Source organism: Delphinus delphis, chromosome 19, assembly GCF_949987515.2.
Source record: "Delphinus delphis chromosome 19, mDelDel1.2, whole genome shotgun sequence".
NCBI classification, from domain to species: Eukaryota; Metazoa; Chordata; class Mammalia; order Artiodactyla; family Delphinidae; genus Delphinus; species Delphinus delphis.
Window position 1 is genome coordinate 28,851,392 of NC_082701.1, and position 25,232 is coordinate 28,876,623.

The 25,232-nt window shown below is 35.0% G+C and overlaps 1 protein-coding gene and 1 pseudogene across 1 annotated transcript in view; one reads left to right on the forward strand and one right to left on the reverse strand.

The window, feature by feature from the left end:
* Window positions 1-25,232, reverse strand: part of BRIP1 (BRCA1 interacting DNA helicase 1) — a 195,935-nt gene that overhangs the window by 130,273 nt on the left and 40,430 nt on the right. Inside the window, 1 exon segment of the mRNA XM_059996631.1 lies at window positions 438-728. Within this exon segment, the coding sequence (XP_059852614.1) occupies window positions 438-728 (291 nt within the window).
* Window positions 20,830-21,048, forward strand: LOC132414876 (LYR motif-containing protein 4 pseudogene; annotated as a pseudogene).

Genomic DNA, 25,232 nt, shown 5'->3' on the forward strand with positions numbered 1-25,232 from the left:
AAAAATTTGCTCAAAGAGAGGGCCTATGTAAACTACCTTATTTTGAAGTTTTTAAATATGTTAAATACATTAATTAGATCTAGTTAGACTAAATCACTTAAATGTTTTTAATCTCCTCATATGACATCCATGTTTGACTATTTTGGGTAGAGAGATTTAAAAGAAGAAAGTATGAAGACGGGTGACTAAAATGAAAATTAATTTTCAAGGAAATAAATAAATATCCCCAAGCTTTAGGACAAAAACCCATAATTTAAAACTTGAGTAAAGACTTTCTTATAGTAAAATTATTTTTTAAAAAATATCAACACTAGCAATCAATTTGATTTTTGTAAGTTATTTGATTATTGCTGTAAATGTACATATAAAATGAACACATTAAAAAGTAATCAATCTTTTCAGCTAATTTTTCCTCTAAAATACATTAACTTACTCACATTTTTTCCATCTAGCAATTCCATGCACTTTTCATTTCTGTTGAAGTTACCTACTACTTCAGGATGGACACAAGTGTGATCCCTGCTGGAAAGAATAGTCATTGGGACCCCTGAGTATGCTGTCCTCCGGAGCTCTCTCGTAATCTGAGCAATCTGCTTGTGTGTGCGTGTCCCAAAATATATTTTGGGTATCTTGGACTTCCCCCCATGATCCTTCTTAGTGGTATTTGAAGAATCTTGACTGTCTCCTTGTTTAGTAGAACAACAGCACCTAGAACAGTTACCAGGGGGCTGTAACAAAGGAAAGAAAAGATAACTAATGTCTGGACTACCATAAAATTGTTATCAAACCTCTCATGGAATCAAAACTATAAGCAGTGAATCACAACCGTCAGATAAAGAGAAATTCATGATGTTACATCATCTAAAACTTGCCATTAAAGAAAAAACTACAAATTCAATTTCAAATTGGTTCTCCTTCATAAATAAATGATAAACCATTTTTATCATTATAAATGATGTTTCCATATTTGCATTGTATTCTAACATACTACTCCAACTCTCAAATTCCAAATGTTTTAAGTATATTTTAATTATCCTCTTTTATAAATTATAAAAATAAGATAAAACAAAGGACAATTTTCATTTTTGCTTAGGCTTCAAGTGAACTTGTGATATTACAATTTAGAGTTGATAGTGCTATTTTTCTTTACAGCACAGTCCATTCAAATATCCTATAATATACCAACATCTTAGAAAGCATTTTAAATATAGCTTACAGAAGAATAGAAATATCAAGCTGAATCTAAAGCATCAGTCAAAAACAAGAAAAGAAAACTATTCTCTAGCAAAAGTATGGAAATGAATGCAAATTATTAATATTTAATAATAAAGGCAGGTTGCTTGTGTGGAACAAGTACATCTGAAATTCAATTACCTGTCATGGAATGTAAATCCATCAGTAAAATTACCAGTCAGGATAGCTTTTCCTGGACAATTTTACTCAATTCCGTTTCATAATTAAAATAGTTATATAAAGGCACCTTATGGAACATCAGGAGTATAGTCTAGTATTTAGCTGGTTTTTCTCTCCTGTTTCCAAACTCTCAAAAATAAAAAAATTTAAAAAGCTTTATGCTATATATTAGAACCCAGGGATTCTTAATAACTACTCCCTTCTCAACCTCAGTTACTATAAAATGAGACAGAATGCAGCCTCATTTAAGAGAAAGACGAAATGGTTAGTTTATAGGAATGGTCACTGATAGGGAAAAAAACTAAATAGCACAGTAGCTTAAGAGAATTTGTACTAGAGAGTTTTAGTTTAGTAGAACAAACACACCATTTAACTGCAGATTTTTTTAAAATTATAATCAGTAAGATTAGCCTTCATAAACAAATGCTAAGTCATAGCATGTTACACCACAATACTGGGGATCAAGCTGTCTTTTAGCCTCAACTCAGTGGAAAAGCAAGTTCAAATTACTCCCAGTCTCGCTCAACCTTGTCCGCCATTAAATATTACAATACATGATAGAATGGATGTAAATGTGACCCTTCTGGAGCTGTCACTCACTGGGATAAAAGGTTCACTGATGTGCCAAATAAACAGTCAGTCAAAGCAGATAAAGTTACAGCCATGCTGGAATTGTTACATTCCCCTCTCAGGTTGCCAGTAACAGCAGATTTCATTACAGAGTGCTGCCACATTAAATAGCCAGTTCCAAATATCCTGCCTTCTATATTGAATAATTACTTATTCACTGAAAGGATAAAAAGAAGAGTTATGAATGGGGCTCTTGTCAACAGTGAGGCAGGAAACAGCTGACATGTGGTTTATGTTACATATGTTGCAATATCTAACAATTTATGGTCACACAGAAAATGGCATGCAAACTATATCATGATATTTCTGACTGAATTCCTTTCTAGCCTTTGCAATGATCACACTAATTAATTAACTCAGTAAAAGAATTAAGGTAACTCTTGGTAGCAGAATTAGTTGACTTTTCCATACCTTCAATCTTTCACTCAGTTATACTATATCTCTTCCCTATGATACAGTTAAATTCACTCTGAATATTAGAATGCTAGGGATCAATGCATTGTTATATTCCACATGGATATATTATATACAAGCATAAAAGTAACTCAATAATGTGGCCTTTTTTCAAAGCTCGGAAAACCTACTTTTTGATATAACACTTTTCAACATGAATTCCACTTAAAGCTTTATCACCCAGTCCTTTTATTTTAATTCCACTATTTTTCTAAACAAAAAATTCAAATGCTACAGAAAAATACAAAGTAAGTCAACCACCACCACAAATAACTTGCAGACCCTTCTACATATAATTATATCTTCCATATTTTTTCAAATAGAAAGGGATGCTATTATATAGACTTATAACTTGCTGCCTTGTATTCAAATGTTTTAATTCTTAAAAGGGGTATTTGCACTAATAATTTTAAAAAGGGATCTGCTTATCTTAAAATATTATGCTAGTAGCTGTACTAACAAAAGTAAAAGATCAAGAACTAGCTTCAGAAAACTCTTCCCACTAGAGCAGCTTTATTTAGGTAACTTAAATTAGTTTTTCACTCCATAACTGAGAAAATTTTAAACCACAGCTAATTTTATACTAAAAATGTTTTCTGTTTAAGTCTTAAAATGCTCTGAAGTAATTTTACCATCTATGAACTCAAGGGTGACTCCTCAAAGAAGATGGTTTTTCAGTGGGTGGTTGCACAGGTAGAGTAGAATACAGAAATTAAGAAAGGTGATTCTTATTTATTTGCAATATTAAAGGGGAATTATTTCTTCAGAAGTGATCTTCTATTGGAGTTTCTATTTAAAGGATTCGGTATAATCATATTTGAAGATGGAAAAAAATGAATGTAGCAATAGAACAGAGGCTTAAAACAGACAATTATTTAGTAACAAAAGAGAATTATTTGTACCAAAATCAGCAAGTTTCAATTCTGTAAGAAAACTAGAGAAAGAATCCTGAAACAGCAATGACAGGAAGTCATAATATCCTCCACTCCAATAATAGGCTAGTATTTTCTGGCCTCTCTCTGAAACCCTTTGACCTAGGGGTTTTGAAACAATAGATGAACAAAATTAAATATTTTTCACTAAGCATTTCTCCTGCTAACAAATGATCAAGTTTATCTTTCATAGGGATGTCTTCCTTTTGTTTTTGCTCTTTAAATTTACAGAGACTGTATTAGGAAACTGGAGAATAAATTAAAAAATATTCTCTCTCATCTAATATATCTGAACGTCAAGAAGACAAAACACATGGGCTCCCAACACCTGTAATCTCTAAGAACTGTAAATAGCTACACTGTATGGTAGAACAAAACTCTTTAAGAGATGGCTTCTTTTCCCATAGCTGGAAACTGTCTAGAGTTCTTTTACTTCAACAAAAGGCAAGAAAACTTAACCCAAATAACAGCAAAAAAATCTATTATCATTTAAAGAGAAACACAAGAGATACATGTGGGTGTGACAGCTCTATTATTAGTTCCACATGCAGGAGTCAATTGTTTAAAAATACATTTCAAATTTACAGTAGCCAAAACTGTTCTTAGGTCAACAACCAAGGATTTTAGAAAATTTTGTGTCTAACAATTTCTATTTATTCCCTCTCCTGTCATACTCCATAGAGACATATATTGAAATTTTTTGAAAGGATAAAGAAAGAATATAACATTTGATCTTGAAAGGCCAACTGCTGATTCCTTGCCACTATTCCTTTCACAAGGCTACAATCAGAAGTTTAAGTAGATTAAGATAACTACATCAACCTCTAAAGTTTCATAGTTCTCTCCAGCCTTTCCCCACAACAACAACAAAAATTACTATGCCTAAATACTTGGAAAAATAAAAATTAGCATGGTGACTATGCCTTAAAAAGAAAAATAATAAAGGAGTAGTTAGAAACTATTGCATTGTCAGAGATGTTATTTTGTAAATTCATAAATCAGGGGAGTATCTAAAAGCTGTTTATGAACTGAATTCTAAAAGCAAGCATAAAAGGATATATTTAATATGAAAGATAAGTAATAAAGAAGTGGAGAGGAAAAGAGACCAAAAAGAATCTTACTGGTATGAAATAAAGGGAAAACTACGTCCATGAAATAGTAACATATGTGCATGCATTGTCTTTCAACCACACTCCAAATTATTTGAGGACAGAAACTGTCTTACATTACTTCATCTACTCATTCATTGAGCATGGTGTTTTGCATATAACTGTAACTTAATTTTTTTAAATTGATAGATTGTGACTAATGTCCTTAAACCAAATACTGTACCCATGTACCACATTTTATCTGTAGATGCTTAACTGATGCCCTAATTTGAAGTCCTTCACATATCAAAAAATTACTTCAAAATAAAAAGGTTAGCTTTTAAAAGAAAAAATACAGGACAATTTGTTATTTTTCAAGAATAAAAAGAAAAATCATCTTGTTATGCTAATATCTGGGCCACGGTAGTTGTGGGTGACAAACACATATCCTGATATATTCATTATTAATAGCTGTCATTTATTAAGGCTGTCCCTGTGCTAAGCACTCTACATGTACTCTCTCATTCATTCAAGAAACATTAGAATTCCTGATATATCAAGCCAAGTAGAAGACAATGACAAGGGTCACTTCACCCCACTGACAAAGAGGGCTTTACTTTTTAATTGTTCTACAAGGTGTGTTTATCAATACCAGTTTCGCTCAGGAGGTAAAGAACTGTTTAAAGTTGGTACTCTAAGTGCATTATTTCCTGAATGCAACTACAAAATATTCTTAAGGATAAGCTATACAATTTATTTCACAAAAACTATTTTAACTTATTATTAGTTGACATTTAAGTCAAATATTTTCTAACAGGATGGATATTATATTCCAAAAGGGAAAAAAACAAAAATCCTCAAATAAGAGACTCTTTAGAGCAAGATTCAACAAACTTTTTCTGTAAAGGGCCAGAAAATAAATATTCTAGGTTTTGTGGGCCATAAACTCTCTGTCCCTATACAGGAAAATATCTTCATTATCTCAACATAGGAAAGGATTTCTTAAACAATACACCAAAAGCAAAAATGACTGAAATCACAATCTCGAGAAGATATGTGCACTGTATATAACCAACTGAAGATCATTTTTCACAATATATAAAGAATTCCAGCAAATCAATTTTTAAAAAACAAACCCAATAGAAGAAAAAGAGCCCAAGAACAAGAAAACCACAGGAGAGAAAAGCGGAAAAGCCAATAAACTTCTGAAAAGATGTGCAACCTAATGCTCAACCTCATTACTAATTAGGAAAATGCAAATTAAAACCGTAATTAGATTCCATTTCACATCCACCAGACTGGGTAGAGAGGATATACAGCAACTCTCTCATACACTGCTGATCCAAGTATAAAGTGGCACATCCACTTTGGAGAACAAATTGGTGATCTAGTGAAATCAAGGATACATAGACCCTTTGATCCAGCATGACCCTGCTAGGCATATATGCCAGAGAAACTCTTGCAAATTAAGACAGATACAATAGGGATATTCTTTGCAGTACTGTTTTAATAGTGAGGAAAATAAGCCAAGTGTGTCAACAAAACAATGGATAAACTGTGGAGTTCTGTCAATCTATGGAATATTGTATATAATAAAAAAATATGAACCAGAGACTCCTATGTATTGACATAAATATCAAAAAAAATTGTTGAGCAGGCTGAGTATGACTTAAATAACATTTTATTTTCCCCATAAACTTCCAAACAAACTGATGACAGGAATAAAACTATGAAAACTTTATGAAAAGAATTAGGAATCCCCACTATGTTAGATAACCCTTGGAGCTAAGGACTGTAGTAGACAATATACCTGAAAAATGCTTAAAAGGAACCTAAAACAGCAAATACACTTGTTCGTCCTCAGCAGCTTAATACCTAGCAGAATAACTTTCATCTTAATCCGTCCTGATCAAAATTTTCAACTAATTTATTAGGAAATAGGTTCTTAATTTACATCCATGGACTGTTACAGAGGAGAGTTTGAGATCACCCAGAAACTACAAACACAATTTTGTATGCATTTTTAGAAAGTCAGTCCATAACTTTCATCATGTGCTCAAAGAAGATTGTGACTTATTTGGATGAGGGCTTTATTCCAGAATTTATGTCTGATTTTACAATGGAAATAAAATAGAAATAGCATTTTCTTAACAACCAACTTGGTTAGTCACATTAATTCTGTAAAGGAATAAACAAGTTGACAGTCCACAGAAGATAATTTTATAAAGGTTCCTCTACTGCTTGTAAATTAATTTCTCTTTTAATGTTTGCTAATTACATAATGTTAACATAATCCTAAAATACTTAGTTCACTAATGTATATTTCTAACTCCATTTTACATATGATAAAGTAAAATCTAAAGTTCTTCAAGTTGCTACAAAATTCATGATAATTTGTGAGAAGCTGGAAGTCATAACCTTAAATCTTAAAGCTTTAACAGGATCATTTTTACCTACGATTTAACTTGGCAAAAAAGCAAAATACTGCCCTTTTTTATTTCAAAGCATCATGCACCTAAAGAGTTAGTGGTAAAAAAGTCAATGAATACTGAATTATACTTTGAGGCATATGAAGGAGGGTTTACTGTTAACCTTTATCAACCATTTGCTGTTGTCCAAGCCACCTAAACAGGTACTGAATGCCTGTTGTGCAAAATCTCACATAAGCACACACTCTAGTAAGATAGCAAAAGTGACATAACTATACCTTTTCCACTATTCTTTTTTAAAAATTCAAACAGTAGTACTCTACTGCCAGTTTCATGATTAAACTGCACAAGGCAGCTGTTTATCTACTCACAGCAACCAGCAGGTGAACCTGATTCAATATTTATCACAGGCTTTCACAGATCACTGCTAACCAAGCAAACGTTTTAATTAAGCTGGAACTTGCTTCAAAGAGCTCATTCAAGATGTCAATCGGCAGGTAAGGGATCAGATACAGTGTCAGGTGAGAGTGTGTAATACAAATCCACAACTTTCTTCATCCCATTGCTGTAAATTAGCCTGCTCTAAAGTTCAGACTCTGATTGTAACAGACTGCCAGTCTCCTGGAATGTGTAACTGAAGTCACTCAAATTCTATTGTGAAGGTTGTAAGCAATATGTTAAACTGCAATGGGCTAGCACATTAAGACAGATCCTTTTCACGGTTGTTTTTTGATACCGTAAGTGTTTGTTACCCTACTCTCCACTTACTGTTTACTTTCTTGCCTAGTGTAAATGGGAATTCCTTAACACAGTTGCCTCAGATTCTGAAAAGTTTATAATCAAGGAAAACCCAAAGTGGTATTTTTAATTTTTAATCTAAATTTATACTAGAACAATTATATTCTGTAAGACTTCTCAGTTTAAGAACAAACACATCATAAAGATGACCAACCTGTAAAAAGCAAAAATTCTCCTGGTATAGTAGAACTTATACAGATGTGACTATAGCAATGAGTCTCAAAGTATAGTGATTAGTCACACTGACCAACTTCATGAGAAATACCTGGGGTATTTACAACAACAACAACAAAAAGGAAAAAAGAAGAATCAAAGAAAGGAAATGGGAGAGAAAGGGAAAGTTCTTCCTTCAAGAAGAATGCTAGCTAAAAATTATAAATAGAATGACAAAATTTTAAAAATCACCATTTTGCAACTCCCATGTAATAAGTGATTCCTGCAAGGTACATAAATGGATGCTAAAATCACTGGGTGAAAAGCTGTTGGGAAACAAGATATTCACATAGTTTCCAAACATCACCCCACAGATTACTTATTAATTACAAAAGAAAAATGTGCCTTTATAATGGAGACCTGGTAGTCACCACTTTAACCAAGTGGTCAATTTTAACATTAGCAGTAGTGAGACAAAGTGGCATTAAGTGCCTCTTGATGTGATATAATAAGAAATATGTTTATATACTCTTCTTGAACAAAACTGCATGATTATGAAATCCAAACAATCAAGCCATGAATCAAAAAGATCCCAAGAATAGAGAACCCATGGTAAAAAGACATATATGTGTATTATTTAGTTAGTGAAAATTAATCCAGCTGCACTCTTGTGATATTTGCACTTGTATATTATACTTCAAAAATCCTATCCCTTGGGATTGCCTGACATTTTTATTTTCTCCTTTATTGTATAGTATTTTGGTATTTTTCAAACTTTCTTCAATGACCCTTTTAAAATGAGAAAACAAAGCCATCCTGCGACATCATCTTCTGCATACTGACCAAAATGCTATAAATAAAACTTATACAAAATAGACATTTTTGCGTCTTTCACCACCATTAAAAATTAGTAGACAAGGGCTTCCCTGGTGGCACAGCAGTTGAAGAGTCCGCCTGCCGATGCAGGGGACACAGGTTCGTGCCCCAGTCCGGGAAGATTCCACATACCGCGGAGCAGCTGAGCCCGTAAGCCATGGCCGCTGAGCCTGCGCGTCCGGGGCCTGTGCTCCACAACGGGAGAGGCCACAGCAGTGAGAAGCCCACGTACCGCAAAAAAAAAACTTTAGTAGACAAGTTGGGACTTCCCTGGTGGACCAGTGGGTAAGACTCCACGCTCCCAATGCAGCAGGCCTGGATTTGATCCCTGATCAGGGAACTAGATCCTGTATGCATGCCACAACTAAGAGTCTACCTGCCACAACTAAAGATCCCACATGCCACAATGAAGATCCCATGTGCTTCAACGAAGATCCTGACTGCCACAACTAAGACCTGGCCCAGCCTAAATAAATAAATTTAAAAAATTTTTTTAAAAATTAGTAGACAAGTTATTATCAATATACAAGCCTCTAAAGCAGCACTACCCAATAGAACTCTCTGCGATGGTGGAATGTTCTTTACCTGAACTATTGAATGTACTTGCCACTAGCCACATGTGGCTACTGAGAACCTGAAATGTGATTAGTGCAACTGAGGAACTGAATTTTAATTAAATTAAATAGTCACATGTGGCTAGCAGCTACTATAGCAGAAGTGTAGATTTTAAATATTACCACAGGACTAAAGAGAAAATTTTGACTTAGACCAGTGTTCAGTCTGGTGCCAAAGTTCCAATGGAATTCAAATCCGCATAGTAAGAATTTTATTCATAGATGCTATCCTGGGCTTCCCTGGTGGTGCAGTGGTTAAGAATCCGCCTGCCAATGCAGGGGACACGGGTTCGAGCCCTGGTCCGGGAAGATCCCACGTGCTGTGGAGCAACTAAGCCCGTGCGCCACAACTACTGAGCCTGCACTCTAGAGCCCAGGAGCCACAACTCCTGAAGCCCTCGCGTTTAGAGCCCGTGCTCGGCAACAAGAGAAGCCACCGCAGTGAGAAGCCCGCGCACCACAACGAAGAGTAGCCCCTGCTCGCCGCAACTAGAGAAAGCCCGCACGCAGCAATGAAGACCCAACGCAGCCAATAATAATAAATGAAAAAAATAAATAAATTCATAGATGCTATCCTAATAGAGTAACCCTTCAGTTTGCTGTATTCAACTCTCTTAAAACCTCCTGTTTCAAATACCTATATTACTTGATGAAGACAATGTTAAAATTAACAATTAATTAATTATTACTGTGGGTTCTAAACTTAATCTGGAAAATAAACTAGTGAGAATAACCAAAAAATTTTAGAAAAAAGATGGTTAAAAATAGTATATATTCTCATATATGTAAGAATTTAGTATATATGATAAAGATGTTATACTAGGCACCTCTTTAGACACGTGCTCAACTCTTTATTCTGAAAACAGTTCATCAATTATAGCCCCTGCTGAAAAGGCAGACCCAGTATCTACATTAATACCACATGACCAAGCCCAAACACACTCCCAAATATAGCAAGACCAGTAAGATTCACTTTCCTAGAAATCTGTATTTGGGTCATTTAGACTGAGTTGATTAAACTACAGGGAACAGACCAGAACATTTCATAGACTTTAAGCCTTTCATTTTGAGATGTGATGGTAAGGTCATATAACAGAGAATAAGTATCCAGAAAAAATCTACAAAAAATGAGAGAACTCTGCACACAGAGGCAGAAAAGACACACTTGAGGCCCCAAAGAGAAGACAGAAGCTGCCTAAAAACCTCTCAGTTCCAATAGGGCAGCTGTATATCTTGCTTGATCCTTCTGGAGTAGGCTTCTAATTCTTCAAAAGCAAATCACTCCTGATTAAGTCAGGGGTTGAAATATCAAAGAAATAACAAGAGAGAATTTTCCTAAATTGAAAACGTCTCTGAATCTTCAATATAATAATTAAACCCACTAAGTAACTAGCATCGTAAATGAAAAAGACTCTCACTTAAACATCCAGTCATAGAGATTAGAAATTATAGAACAGTCATTCAAAAGAATGCAATGTAGTCATTAAAAATGATGTAGAAAAATATCAAATGACATCAAAACACAGTACTGATCTATTATTACAAGGAGAGATAATTGGACATTATTTGCCTCCTGAGTAATGTTAATAGCAAGCATACAGGACTTGTGTTATTCTGAAAAACAAAAAAGAAAAAAACAAGGACAAAATCAAATCTGAATCTAATTCAACCTGTAGACCTAACTACCATTACTAGAAATATGGGGATAGAGGACAATCTTAAACGACACCAGGTGGACAAATTCAAACAAATCCTGAATATGAGGAATCCCACAGAACAAATAACACAGTTTTTTCAACAAATAAATGGCACCTCTCTTAAAAGAAATGTCATGCACATACCTTGTTTGGATTCTGATATTTAAAAAGCCAACTCTAAAATGACATTTTTTAAGCAATCCAAGAAAATTGTAACCAGGATGGATATTAGACTAAGAATTACTGTTTTTTTCCAGCTATAATATTACTTTTTAAATGTCATTGCTATGGGTTTTGTTTGTTTGCTTGTTTTTTTGCCGTACGCGGGCCTCTCACTGCTGCAGCCTCTCCTGTTGTGGAGCACCGGCTCCAGAGCGCAGGCTCAGCGGCCATGGCTCACGGGCCCAGCCGCTCCGCGGCATGTGGGATCCTCCAGGACCAGGGCACGAACCCGTGTCCCCTGCATCAGCAGGCGGACTCTCAACCACTGCACCACAAGGGAAGCCCCATTGCTATGTTTTTTAAAGTGTTTATCTGTTTTAAATATATAAATTGTTTTATGGGTAAATAGATATATGATGTCTGATAGCTGCTTTAAAATATTCTAGTCCCTCACCCTTTCCTCCACTGATTCCCCCAAAAAAGAAAAGAAAAAAAACGGCAGGGGGTAAATAAAACAAACAGGGGAGGTAAAATATATTGATAATTGTTAAAGCTGAGTGATGGGCACAAGAAGGTTCATTATTCTGCCCTCTCTCTGCTTCGTATATGAAATTTCCTAAAAAAAAGATTCTAAAAATAAGGAGCATTTACAAATATGTTTCTATAAAACAAATACAACATTGATCCTAAACCAGATCTAGATAAACTTTCTCTCAGTTTATCTAGATTTGGTGTAATATCACTAATGAATATTATCTGGCAGCCCAAGATGGCAGAGTAGAAAGACCCCGAGCTCACCTCCTCTCATAAGCACACCAAAACCACAACTAACTGCAGAACAACCATTGATGAAAATGAAACTAATGAATTATTAAAACAATGAATTCTAAATGTAATAGCAAATAGGACTCTTCTACACATACACAAAACACACACACAAAACCAAAAAACCAAGAACAAAAGTATAATTCAGTATTAGGACATTTATCAATACACTTTTAACATATTAAAAAATAAAATGTGAAAATAAATCTTATTCACCTTTACAGCTTAATATTAATCCTTGATGAAAATGCTGAACAAAATAGGAATAAAATGACTAACAAAAAAAAATATATGATTAATATATAATTAAATCAATAATATAATTTATGTCATTTAACATATAATGTATATATAAAAAATATATAACTTATATGTTTTACTATTATAACTTATATACATATGTAAAAGGTTTCAAAAGCCAGTATCATGCTTACTTACAGAAACTAGAAGCACTCTCATTAAGGTCTCAAATGAGACAAGGATGACCATACTTCCCGGGTGCCTGGGACTATCTGAGTTTATATCTGTTCTTTCAGCATATATGATCATTCAATCTGTTACTATTATTATACTTAACACTTTTTTCCTGAGATATTATAAAAAGTGGAAAGAAGGTAAATGATCATTATTTACAGAAGATATGACTGTATACTTGGAAAACCTGAGAAAATGTATTGAAACTATTACAAATAGAAGAATTCATTAATGTGGCTCAGGAAAAAACAACAACAACGACAGTAAATGTGGTTTGGGGGAAACAAAGAGAAACTAATATTCTTTATGTATAAAACTACAACTAATTAGAAAATGTAATAGAAGAAAAAATCTCAATTACACAGAAATAAAAGGTAAATTACTAAGAATCAACTTAAAAATCAACTTAAAAATACATTTAAGAAGTTAGTAAGAGGATGCTTAATTAATTTGATATGGGATATCCTTTCACGATCTACATGTATATCAAATCATCATGATGTATACTTTATATATCTTACAATTTTGTCAATCATACCTCAATAAAGCTGAAAAAAATAAGAAAACTTTAAACATGACTGAAGGAAATAAAGAAAACATCAGAAACAAAGCATGGTCTTAAGTAGATGACTTACTATCATAAAGAAGTCAGTTCTCTTCCAAATAATCTATAAAATATATCAAGGATATTTTGTTAACTATATAGGTTAAATCTAAAGTACATACGTAAAAATAAGCAAGAATAGCCAAGACATCTTAAATAAAAGGGTCATAAAGAGGAACTAGACACATAAAATATTAATGAACTACAATAATCAAAACAGTATAGATCAATGAAAAAGAAAATAGAAAAGTCCAGAAATAGAACTAGATACATTAAGGAATTTGGAATGCAAACATTATAAACAAAGTCAAAAGACCAAGAACAAATCAGTTATTTTTTTAAAAAAACGCTGTTCTGGAATTCATAACACAAATAAAGGCCTAATTTAATACTGAAGAACCCTGTAAAACAGTAAAAAAGAAAAGAAAAAAAGACCAACAACCTAATTGACACAGGAGATAACCAGATTATTTGAAAAGATACTCAACCTCCCTCATAACAAGAAAGAGAAGTATACATTAAAAGTATGAGGGCTTCCCTGGTGGCGCAGTGGTTGAGAGTCTGCCTGCTGATGCAGGGGACACGGCCCTGGTCCGGGAGGATCCCACATGCTGCGGAGCAGCTGGGCCCGTGAGCCATGGCCGCTGAGCCTGCGCATCCAGAGCCTGTGCTCCGCAGCGGGAGAGGCCACAACAGTGAGAGGCCCGCGTACCGCAAAGAAAAAAAAAAAGTATGAGATGCATTTTTTAACCAATCAGGCAGAAAAATGATCAAAGACTTTGATAACACACTTATTTGCGAGAGACTAGAGACACATATATGTGTTTGATATGAGTATGTACACCATGTATATAATTTGTCTGTATATTATATGTATATCCTTGCTTTTACAATTCTGATAGGATTCACAAGAAACCAATAACAATAGCTGCATCTGGGGCAGGAAACAGAATGGCTGAGAAACTGAGTGTGGGAGACTTTTTAATATAAACCCTTTTGTTCTTCTTGTTTTTTATACCATAGACATTATCACTTTTCAAAGATAGATAAGTAAAATGTAAGTTTTAAAAATTAAAATACCAAATTGCCTTCCTCTGGTATTATAGACATACTAACTCCCTATAATGTTGATAACAATGTATACAGAGGTAGGATATACTGACATCACAATTTTATTCTCAAAAGAGAATGAAGACTCAGTGAACATTACTAGTAGTAGCAACAACAGCAACAACAATCTCACACTAGTTATAACTGCACAAGATAAAATTTTCTCATTGACTGAAAATTGACAGAAGAACCAATTATGTGACAAAACTGTGACTAGCAAAACTTCAACTAGAAATACTAAATATGTTAGAACAGTGTGGTACTAGCACAAATACAGACAAAAATAATCGAATCAAATAGAAAAGTCAGAAAGAAACTCTCGTACATATAGTCAAATAACTCTCAACCAGGGTGCTAAGACCATTCAGTGGGAAAAGGACAATTTTTTCAACAAATAATGCTGTCAAAAATGGATACTCACATACAAAACAATGAAGTTAGATGCTAACCTTATACTATATATAAAAATTAACTAAAAATGGATCAAAAACTTAAAAATAAGAGCTGAAACTATAAAACTTTACCAAAAGTATAGGCAACAAAAGCAAAAAAAAAAGGTAAACTGGATTTCATGAAAATTAAAAACCTTTGTGCATCAAAGACACCACCAAACAGAATGAAAGGCAATCCACAGAATGGGAAAAAATATCTGTAAAATCTAAAAAGGGGTTAATGTCCAGAATATACAAAGAACTCAACTCAACAACAAGAAACAAATAACCCTATTCAAAAAAATAGGCAAAGGGCTTGAATAGACATTTCTCCAAAGAAGATATACAAATGGACAATAAGCACATGAAAAGATGTTCAACATCCCTATCATTAGGAAATGCAAATCAAAACCAAAAAGACATACCATTTCACATCCATCAGGATGGTTATTATTTAAAAAGAAAAGAAAACAAAATAGAAAATTACAAGTGTCTGGCAAGGATGTGAAGAAACTGGAACCTTCCTGCGAATTCCCTGGTGGTCCAGTGGTTAGGGGTCCGTGCTTCCACTGTGGGGAGCATAGGTTCAATCCCTAGTTGGGAAACTAAGATCTCACACACTGCAAGGCACGGACAAAAAAAAAGAAAAAGAAACTGGAAACTTCCTACATTGCTGGTGGAAATATGAAATAGCACAGTCACTGTGGAAAACTGGATGGAAATTCCTCAAAAAATTAAGCAGAATTACCATGTGATCCAGCAATCACACTTCTGGGTATATATCCATAAGAAGTGAAAGCAGCGACTTGAACACATAGATATTTGTACACCAACGTTCATACAGCAGCATTATTCACAGTAGCCAAAAGAGGAAAACAACCCAAATACCCACTGAAGTATGACTGGATAAACAAAATGTAGTATACAGGCATAAATGGAATATTATTTAATCATAAAAAGGAAAGGAATTGTGACACATGCTACAACATGGATGAACCTTGAAGACATGCTAAGTGAAATAACTCAGACACAAAAGGACAAACATTGTATGATTCCACTTATATGAGGTTCCTAGAGTAGTCATATTCACAGAGACAGAAAGGAGAATGGTAGTTACCAGTGGCTGAGGCAAGGGGGAATAGGAGTTACTGTTTAATAGTTACAGAGTTTCATAGATCAATGGGACAAGATAGAAAGCCCAGAGATAAACCCACGCACCTATGGTCAACTAATCTATGACAAACGAGGCAAGGATATACAATGGAGAAAAGACAGTCTCTTCAGTAAGTGGTGCTGGGAAAATTGGACAGCTACATGTAAAAGAATGAAACTAGAACACTCCCTAACACCATACACAAAAATAAACTCAAAATGGATTAGAGACCTGAATGTAAGACTGGACACTATAAAACTCTTAGAGGAAAACATAGGAAGAACACTCTTTGACATAAATCACAGCAAGATCTTTTTTGATCCACCTCCTAGAGTAATGGGAATAAAACCTAAAAATAAACAAATGGGACCTAATGAAACTTCAAAGCTTTTGCATAGCAAAGGAAAACATAAACAACACGAAAAGACAACCCTCAGAATGGGAGAAAATATTTGCATACAAATCAATGGACAAAGGATTAATTTCCAAAATATATAAACATTTCATGCAGCTCAATATTAAAAAAACAAACAACCCAATCCAAAAATGGGGAGAACACCTAAATAGACATTTCTACAAAGAAGACATACTGATGGCCAAGAAGCACATGAAAAGCTGCTCAACATCACTATTAGAGAAATGCAAACCAAAACTACAATGAGGTATCACCTCACACCAGTTAGAATGGGCGTCATCAGAAAATCTACAAACAACAAATGCTGGAGAGGGTGTGGAGAAAAGGGAACCCTCTTGCACTGTTGGTGGGAATATAAACTGATACAGCCACTATGGAGAACAGTATGGAGGTTCCTTAAAAAACTAAAAGTAGAATTACCATATGATCCAGCAATCCCACTACTAGGCATATACCCAGAGAAAACCATAATTCAAAAAGACACATGCACCCCAATGTTCACTGCAGCACTATTTACAATAGCCAGGTCATGGAAGCAACCTAAATGCCCATCAACAGATGACTGGATAAAGAAGATGTGGTACATATATACAATGGAATATTACTCAGTCATAAAAAGGAACATAATTGGGTCATTTGTTGAGACATGGATGGACCTAGACTGCCATACAGAGTGAAGTAAGTCAGAAAGAGAAAAACAAATATCGTATATTAACGCATATATGTGGAACCTAGAAAAATGGTACAGATGAACCGGTTTGCAGGGCAGAAATTGAGACACAGATGTAGAGAACAAATGTATGGACACCAAGGGGGGAAAGCAGCAGGGGGGTGGGGGTGGGGGTGGGGGTGTGATGAATTGGGCGATTGGGATTGACATGTATACACTGATGTGTAAAAAATTGATGACTAATAAGAACCTGCTATATAAAACAAAATAAAATTCAAAAAAAATAGTTACAGAGTTTCAGTTTGGGAAGATGAAAACATTCTGGTTGCATAGCAATGTGAACAGACTTAATGCCACTGAACCGAACACAAAAAATGGTTAAAACGGTAAATTTTCTTACATACACTGTATCATATTTTTTTTTTAAATGAAGGGAAAGAAAAGCTGAGAAAAATCTGTTAGGAGCAGGTCTGCACTACAAATGTTAAAGCTTTTCAAGCTAAAAGAAAAATTATACAAAATAGAAACGAACCTACATAAAGGAATGAAGGGCACCAGAAGTAACAAATAGGAAGATGAGGGAAGAAATAATTTTCCTGATTTGTAAATTTATGTAAAATAACGAAGGTAGACTTCCGGTTTCCATTTTTGAATATAAATAGCTAGGAAGTCACCACTCCATCCTAACAAGTAAAAAGCTGAAAAGACTGAAAAATCAACAACTTTTCCTGGGTTTGTAAGAGAGGGGAGGACAAACCATTGCCTTTAAGATTGGAGAGACAGACAGGTGAATACAGGGAGTAACAGCACACAGGAGCAGAGACACCAGTGGAAACCAGTGCAGGAACAAGTGCTGGGCTAACAAAACCTGAAATGTAAGTGATGAACTGCTAGAGGCTCAGTATGCATAACTCTCTGAGTTAAAAATTCCAGGGGTGCCCAGTCATGGAGGGCTCCTAAATATTGTGACATTTACGTCCAGGAGCCAGACCAGGTTCCTACAATACATATCAGAGAAATATACCCTTGTGCTCCTAGTAAGGGGAGTTGAAAAGGAACCATTTTGAAATACCAGGGCACTTTGTTCTTCTTAACAAAGCCTGCCCTCAGGGGAAACTAGTTAACCAGAGCCTAACCAGCTGGGGTATTATCGGAGTCTAATCTAATACCCAACTCTAGCAGTCTAGCAGTCCCTTCTATATCGGAGAAGAGAAAAAAACAACTCCAGTCCACTCAAGCCATCCTGTCCCACCTAAGGGGGTGAAAAACCTGAGAAACTTCTGTGAAGTTCCCAGTCCAGAGGCACAGGCTCACTAAAAGACTAAGACCCAATCATGGGATATAGAACACTTGCCCTCCCTGCCATATCTCACCACCAAATTACTAAAGGTCTGTTTATAGCAACTTCTTTTACCCAGTATGTCATGTCCAGCTAACAAGAAAAAAATTATAAGGCATACCAAAAGGCAAAAAACACAACCTGAAGAGACTGAGCAAGCATCAAAGCCAGATATGTCAGGGATGTTAGAATTATCATATCAGGAATTTAAAACAACTATGATTAATATGCTAAAGGCTCTACTGGATAAAGCATATAGCACGTAAGAGCAGACAAGCAATGTAAGCTGAGAGACAGAAGTCCTAAGGAAGAATTTTTTTAATGCTAGGAATAAAACACTGTAGCAGAAATGAAAAATGCTTTTGATGGGCTTCTTAGTAGACTGGACATGGCTGACAAAGGACTCTCTGAGCTAGATATATCAATAGAATGCTTGAAAACAAAAAACCTAAGAAAAATCTGAAAAAAACAGAACAGAATATCCAAGGACTGTGGGACAACTACAAAAGTTAAGATATGCATAAAGGGAATACTAGAAGGAAAAAAAAGAAAGGAACAGAAGACATATTTGAAGTAATAATGACCAAGATTTTCCCCAAACTGATGTCAGGCACCAAACCACAGATTCAGGAAGCTCAGAGAACACCAAACAAGATAAGTGTCCAAAAAATTACATGTAAACATATCATCTTCAAACTACAGAAAATCAAAGATAAAAAAAAAAATCCTGAAAGAAACCAGTTACCCACAGAGGAACAAAGGTAAGAATTACATCCAACTTCTCCTCGAAAGCATGCAAGCAAGAAGAGAGTGGAGTGAAATATTTAAAGCATTGACAGAAAGAAAACACCAACCTAAAATTCTGTACCCTGAGAAATTATCCTTCAAAAGTGAAGGAGAAATAAAGACTTTCTCAAACAAAAATTGAGGGAATTTGTTGCCAGTAACTTTCAAGAAATATTAAAATAAGTTCTTCAAAGAGAGGAAAAATTCTTTATATACATAAAGTAAGAAAGAGCATGGAAAAAGGAATAGTAAATATGAATTTAAAACTTTCATTTTTCTTATTTGACCTAACATATAACAGTTTGTTCAAAATAATAATACCAATAATATCAATAAATAATAGTATACAGTTGACCCTTAAAACAGGTTTGAACTGCACAGTTCCACTTACATAAGTTTTTTTGGTAAATATATTGGAAATTTTTTTGAAGATTTGCAAGAATTTGAAAAAACTCACAGATGAACCATGGAGCTTAGAAATACAAATAAATAAATAAATAGGAAAAAGGTATGTCATAAATGCATGAAATATACATAGATGCTAGTCTATCCTTACATAGGCATAAGGTGAGTGATATTTAATATAAAATTAATGTGTTAGTTTTCTTACTATTTTATAACTTTCAAAGAATTACATTACCATATAATATTCCTCTCTGTTTCATAACTGGAGAAACTGCACATCAGCATATCATCACAGGTAAGTGTTTTTTAAAAAAATGTAACAATGTTTCCAATACCATATTATGAATATGACTGTAATACTTTATGCCTTACAATTTTAAATGATTCAATCATTCATGTATAGGTCAGGCTACTGTGAAGCAACTGTATCAATTACACTAAGTTACCATAAAGTAAACATACTGCTGCTTTTTCATTATCAACGTATGAATTTTTATACCTCTAAATAAATATACATTTCTTTTTCACATCATCTTTTCATTTTTGATGTCCAGTGTTAGAAATGCATATAACATTTACATATAAGATAATATTGTTGTAGGTATTGACAGATGCTTCATCATCTTATAGATGATGTAAACTTACAGTATTGATACAGTACTGTAGATATATTTTCTCTTCCTTATGATTTTCTTAATAACATTTTCCTCTCTCTAGCTTACTTTATTGTAAGAATACATATAACATGCAAAATATGCATTAATTGACTTTATGTTATCTATTGGTAAGGCTTCTGGTCAACAGTAGGCTACTAGTACTTAAGTTTTGGGGGAGTCAAAAATTATACACAGATTTTTGACTGCTGGGGGGGTGGTGCCCCTAACCCCCGCACCGTTCAAGAGTCAACTGTATATGCGTGAAATAAATGACAGCAATCATACAAGGGATGGAGTGAGGAATTAAGATTACACTGTTATTATAAGGTACTCACACTACCCATGAAGTGATATAGTGTTATGGGAAAGCACATTTGGATTTGCCATAAATACATATTGCAAAACCTAGGGCAACCAGTAAAAAAGGGGAAGGGAGGGAGGGAGGGAAGGAATATGATGGTTATGCTAGAAAGGAGAGAAAATGGAATCAAATAAAATACTTACTTAGTGTCTGTGCCACTGCACAGGGCCAGAGCCCACCTGGGCCAGACCCTGGGCCACTACCTGGGCCAAGCCCCACGCGTGCGTCCCAGTGGTGCTCCCTGCGGTGGCAGAAGTTCTGCAGGTTGCATTGAACTTGGGACCTCTGCAAAGAAGACCATCTGGGTTTTTTTCGTTCCGAGATTGCAGCCTCCAGCCACGCACGAGTGCTGGATATGTACCAGGCAATGCTGAGGGAGAGCAAGCACTTCAGTGCCGACAACTACAGAACTTACACCATCAGGAGGATAAGAGATGTCTTCAGAGAAAATAAGAATGTAAAGGATCCTGTAAAAATTCAAGCCCTAATGAATAAAGCCAAAAGAGACCCTGGGATAATCCATAGACAGGTCCACATTGGCCAACTATATTTGACTGACAAGCTTGTCAGTTAGAATCAAGAGAAGCCCAGGACCTACGGAGCTGGGACCAGCCACCACCGGCAGCCATGGACCACCTTCAGCATCCATTCTGCTTTGCATGGGGGCTCCCAGCAGACCACGAGTGGCCTTTGCCTCAGCTTTAAATAGGCTCTTGCTGTATCTGCCCTAAGAACTGATAAACTGAATGAGGTTTCCATTCTTCTGCAGCCTTTGTGACAAAGGATGGCTGTCTCTCCTTGGTTCAAGTGTTAGAATGAAGAGCTGGAGCTCCTCAAAAGACTGTTGTGTATTATTGTGTCTCCTCCACCCCACCCCTCTTTTGTAGCTCCTCAGCACTTGTATAGAGCATTTCCAGATTTTGTTTGTTGGTCCTTGACAATAAACTACAAAATGCATAAAAATAGTGGGAAACAAAAAGAGGAACACAGAACAAAAGCAAAAAATAGAAAACAGTCATAAATATGGTAAATATTAATCCAACCTTATAAATAATCACTTTGAACATCAATGGTCTAAATACACCAATTAAAAGACAAATTGTCAGAGAAGATCATAAAACAAGACCCAAATATTTGATGTCTAAAAGAAACCCACTTTAGAGATGAAAAAACTTATATATTAAAAGTAAATGAAGGGAGAAAAATATACCATGCTAACACTAATCAGAAGAAAGCAGAGTACCTATATTAATTCCAGACACAGAAGACCTCAAAGAAAGGAAAGTTATGAGAGATAAAAAAAAAAAAAGGGCATTACATAATGATAAAGGGGCCAATTCTCCAAGAAAAAAATACCAATCCTTAACATGTATGTGCCTAACAACAGTGTGTCAAACTATATGGAGCAAAAATTAATAGAACTGCAAGAGAAATAGATAAATCCACTATCATAGGTGGAGTTGCTATCAGAAATGGACAAACCTAGCAAGCAGAAAATCACTAAGGACATAGCTGAACTCAACAATATCACCAATCAACTGGATATAACTGACATAACTGAAGTAGTCTATAGACTACTTCATAGTCTATAGACTACTTCATACAACAGTGGTAGAATACACATTCTTCCCAACTTCACGTGGACCATTTACCAAGACAGACCACATTCTGGAGATAAAACATACTTTAACAAGTTAAAAAAAATAAAAATCATAACAATGTCTGCACTCAGACCACAATCGAATTAAATTAGAAATCAGTAACAGAAAGATAACTAGAATATCCCAAAATATGTGAGGATTAAACAACACATGGCTAAATAACACATGGATCAATGAAAAAATCCCAAGAGAAATTTAAAAATAGTTTGAGCTTAATGAAAGTAAAAACACACCTTATCAAAATACATGGTAGGCAGTGAAAGTAGTGTTGTGAGAAGAATTTATAGCACTGAAAGCATATATTGGAAAAGAAGAAAGATCTAAAGTCAATAATCTAAGCTGCTACCTTAGAAAACTAGAAAAAGAGCAAACTAAATCCAAATTAAGCAGAAGAAAAGAAATAATAATAATTAGAGCTTAAATCAGTGAAATTGAAACCAGAAACTCAATGGAGAAAAATCAATGAAACCAAAAACCTGCTTCTTTGAAAAAAAATCAATAAAATCAGTAAGTCTCTAGCCAGGCTCACTAAGAAAAAAAGAGAGAAGACAAAAATTACTAATATCAGAAATGAAAGGGCAACATCACTACAGAGCCTATGGATGCTAAGGATAATTAAAAAAATATACTATGAACAACTCTATGCCCACAAATTTGATAATCTAATGAAATAGACCAATTCCTTGAAAGATACAATTTGCCAAATCTGACACAAGAAGAAATGGACAATATGAATAGGCCTAGATGTATTAAACAATTAAATCAATAATTAGTAACCTTCCAAAAAGAAAGCACCACATCCAGACAGGTTCACTTGTGAATTCTACCAAACATTTAAGGAAGAAACTATACCAGTTCTCTACAATCTTTTTCAGAAGATAGATGCAGAGGGAATGCTGCCAACTCATTCTATTAGGCCAGCATTATCCTAATACCAAAACCAGGCAAAGACATTAAAAGAAAGCTACACACCAATATCTCTCATGGACACAAATGCAAAAATCCTCAACCAAATAATAGCAAGATAATATTAACAAAATTAATCCAACAGTGTGTAAAAAGAATTATAAACCATGACCAAGTGTGATTTATCCCAGCTATGCAGGTTGGTTCAACATTTGAAAATCAATTAATATAATCCATCACACACTGGTGGGCTATGAAAGAAAAATCACATGATCATATCAATAGCTGCAAAAAAGGATTTGACAAAATCCACACATACATGATAAAAACTCTCAGTATACTAGGAAGAGAGGAGCACTTCCTCAAGTTGAGAAAGAACATCTACAAAAAAAACCCTAAAGCTAACATCATACTTAATAGTGAGAAACTTAAAAGATTTCTGAGATCAGGTACAAGGCAATAACATTCCCTCTCACCATTTCTTTTCAACTGTATGTCTTTCCTTATGTTATAAGACAAGAAAAGAAAATATAGGTATACAAATTGAGAGGGCTTCCCTAGTGGCTCAGTGGATAAGAATCCTCCTGCCAATGCATGGGACATGGGTTCGAGCCCTGGTCCAGGAAGATCCCACATGCTGCAGAGCAACTAAGCCAATGCTCCACAACTACTGAGCCTGTGCTCTATAGCCCACGAGCCACAACTACTGAGCCCATGTGCCACAACTACTGAAGCCCATGTGCCACAACTACTGAAGCCCATGTGCCTAGAGCCTGTGCAACAAGAGAAGCCACCACAGGGAGAAGCCCACGCACTGCAACAAAGAGCAGCCCCCGCTCACCATGACTAGAGAAAGCCCGCACGCGGCAACAAAGACCCAACGAGCCAAAAATAAATAAATAAATTTTTTTATTTTAAAAAAAAAATTGAGAAGGAAGATATAAAACTGTCTGTTTGCCAATCGTCTATGTAGAAAATTTGGAAGTATCAATAAAAAACCTCCTGAAACTAGTAAGTGATTATATCAAGGTTCGAGGATACAAGGTTCATTTATAAAGGTCAATTACTTTCCTATATACTAACAATGAACAAGTGGATTTTGGAACTAAAAACACAATACCAATTACATTAGCACCCCCGAAAATGAAATACCTAGGTCTAAATCTGACAAAATATGTACAAGATCTATAGGAGGGAAACTACAAAATTCTGATGAACAAAATCAAAGAAAAACAAAATAAATGCAGAAACATTCCATGTTCATGGACAGGAAGACTCAGTATCATTAAGATGTCAGTTCTTCCCAACTTCATCTATAGATTAAATTCAATCTCAATCAAGATCCCAGTAAGTAATTTTGTGAATACTGACAAACTAATTCTAAACTGTATATGAAAAGGTAAAAGATCCAAAATAGCCAACACAATACTGAAGGAGAAGAACAAAATTGGAGGACTATGCCATCCAACTTCAACACTTATTATAATCAAGACAGTATGACAGGCAAAAGAACTGACAAATACACTGATGGAACAGAATAGAGAGTCCAGAAATAAGTCAACATAAATATAGTTAATTGAACTTTGATAAAAGAGCAAAGGCAAAACACTGGAGCAAAGACAGCCTCTTCAACAAATGGCACTGGAACCACTGGACATCCACATGCAAAAAGAATGAACCTAGATCCACATCTCACAACCTACACATAAATAAACTCAAAGTGAACCCAGACCTAAATGTAAAACACTAAAGTATGAAACTCCTAGAAAAGAACAAAGGCAAAAACCTAGATGACCTTGGGTATGGTGCTGACTTTTTAGATATAACACCACAGGCACCATCTGTGAAAGAAATAATTAATAATCTAGATTTCATTAAAATTAAAAACTTCTGCTCTGTGAAAGACAAGGTCAAGAGAATGAGAAGGCAAACCTCAGCCTGGGAAAAGAATACTTGCAAAAGACACATCTGATAAAGGAATTAACCAAAATATACAAAAAAGCACTCTTAAAACTCAACAAGAAGAAAACAAACAACCCAATTTAAAAATGGGCCAAAGACCTTAGACACCTCACCAAAGAAGACAAAAATGTAGCAAATAGGGGCTTCCCTGGTGGTGCAGTGGTTAAGAATCTGCCTGCCAATGCAGGGGACACAGGTTTGAGCCCTGGTCTGGGAAGATCCCACATGC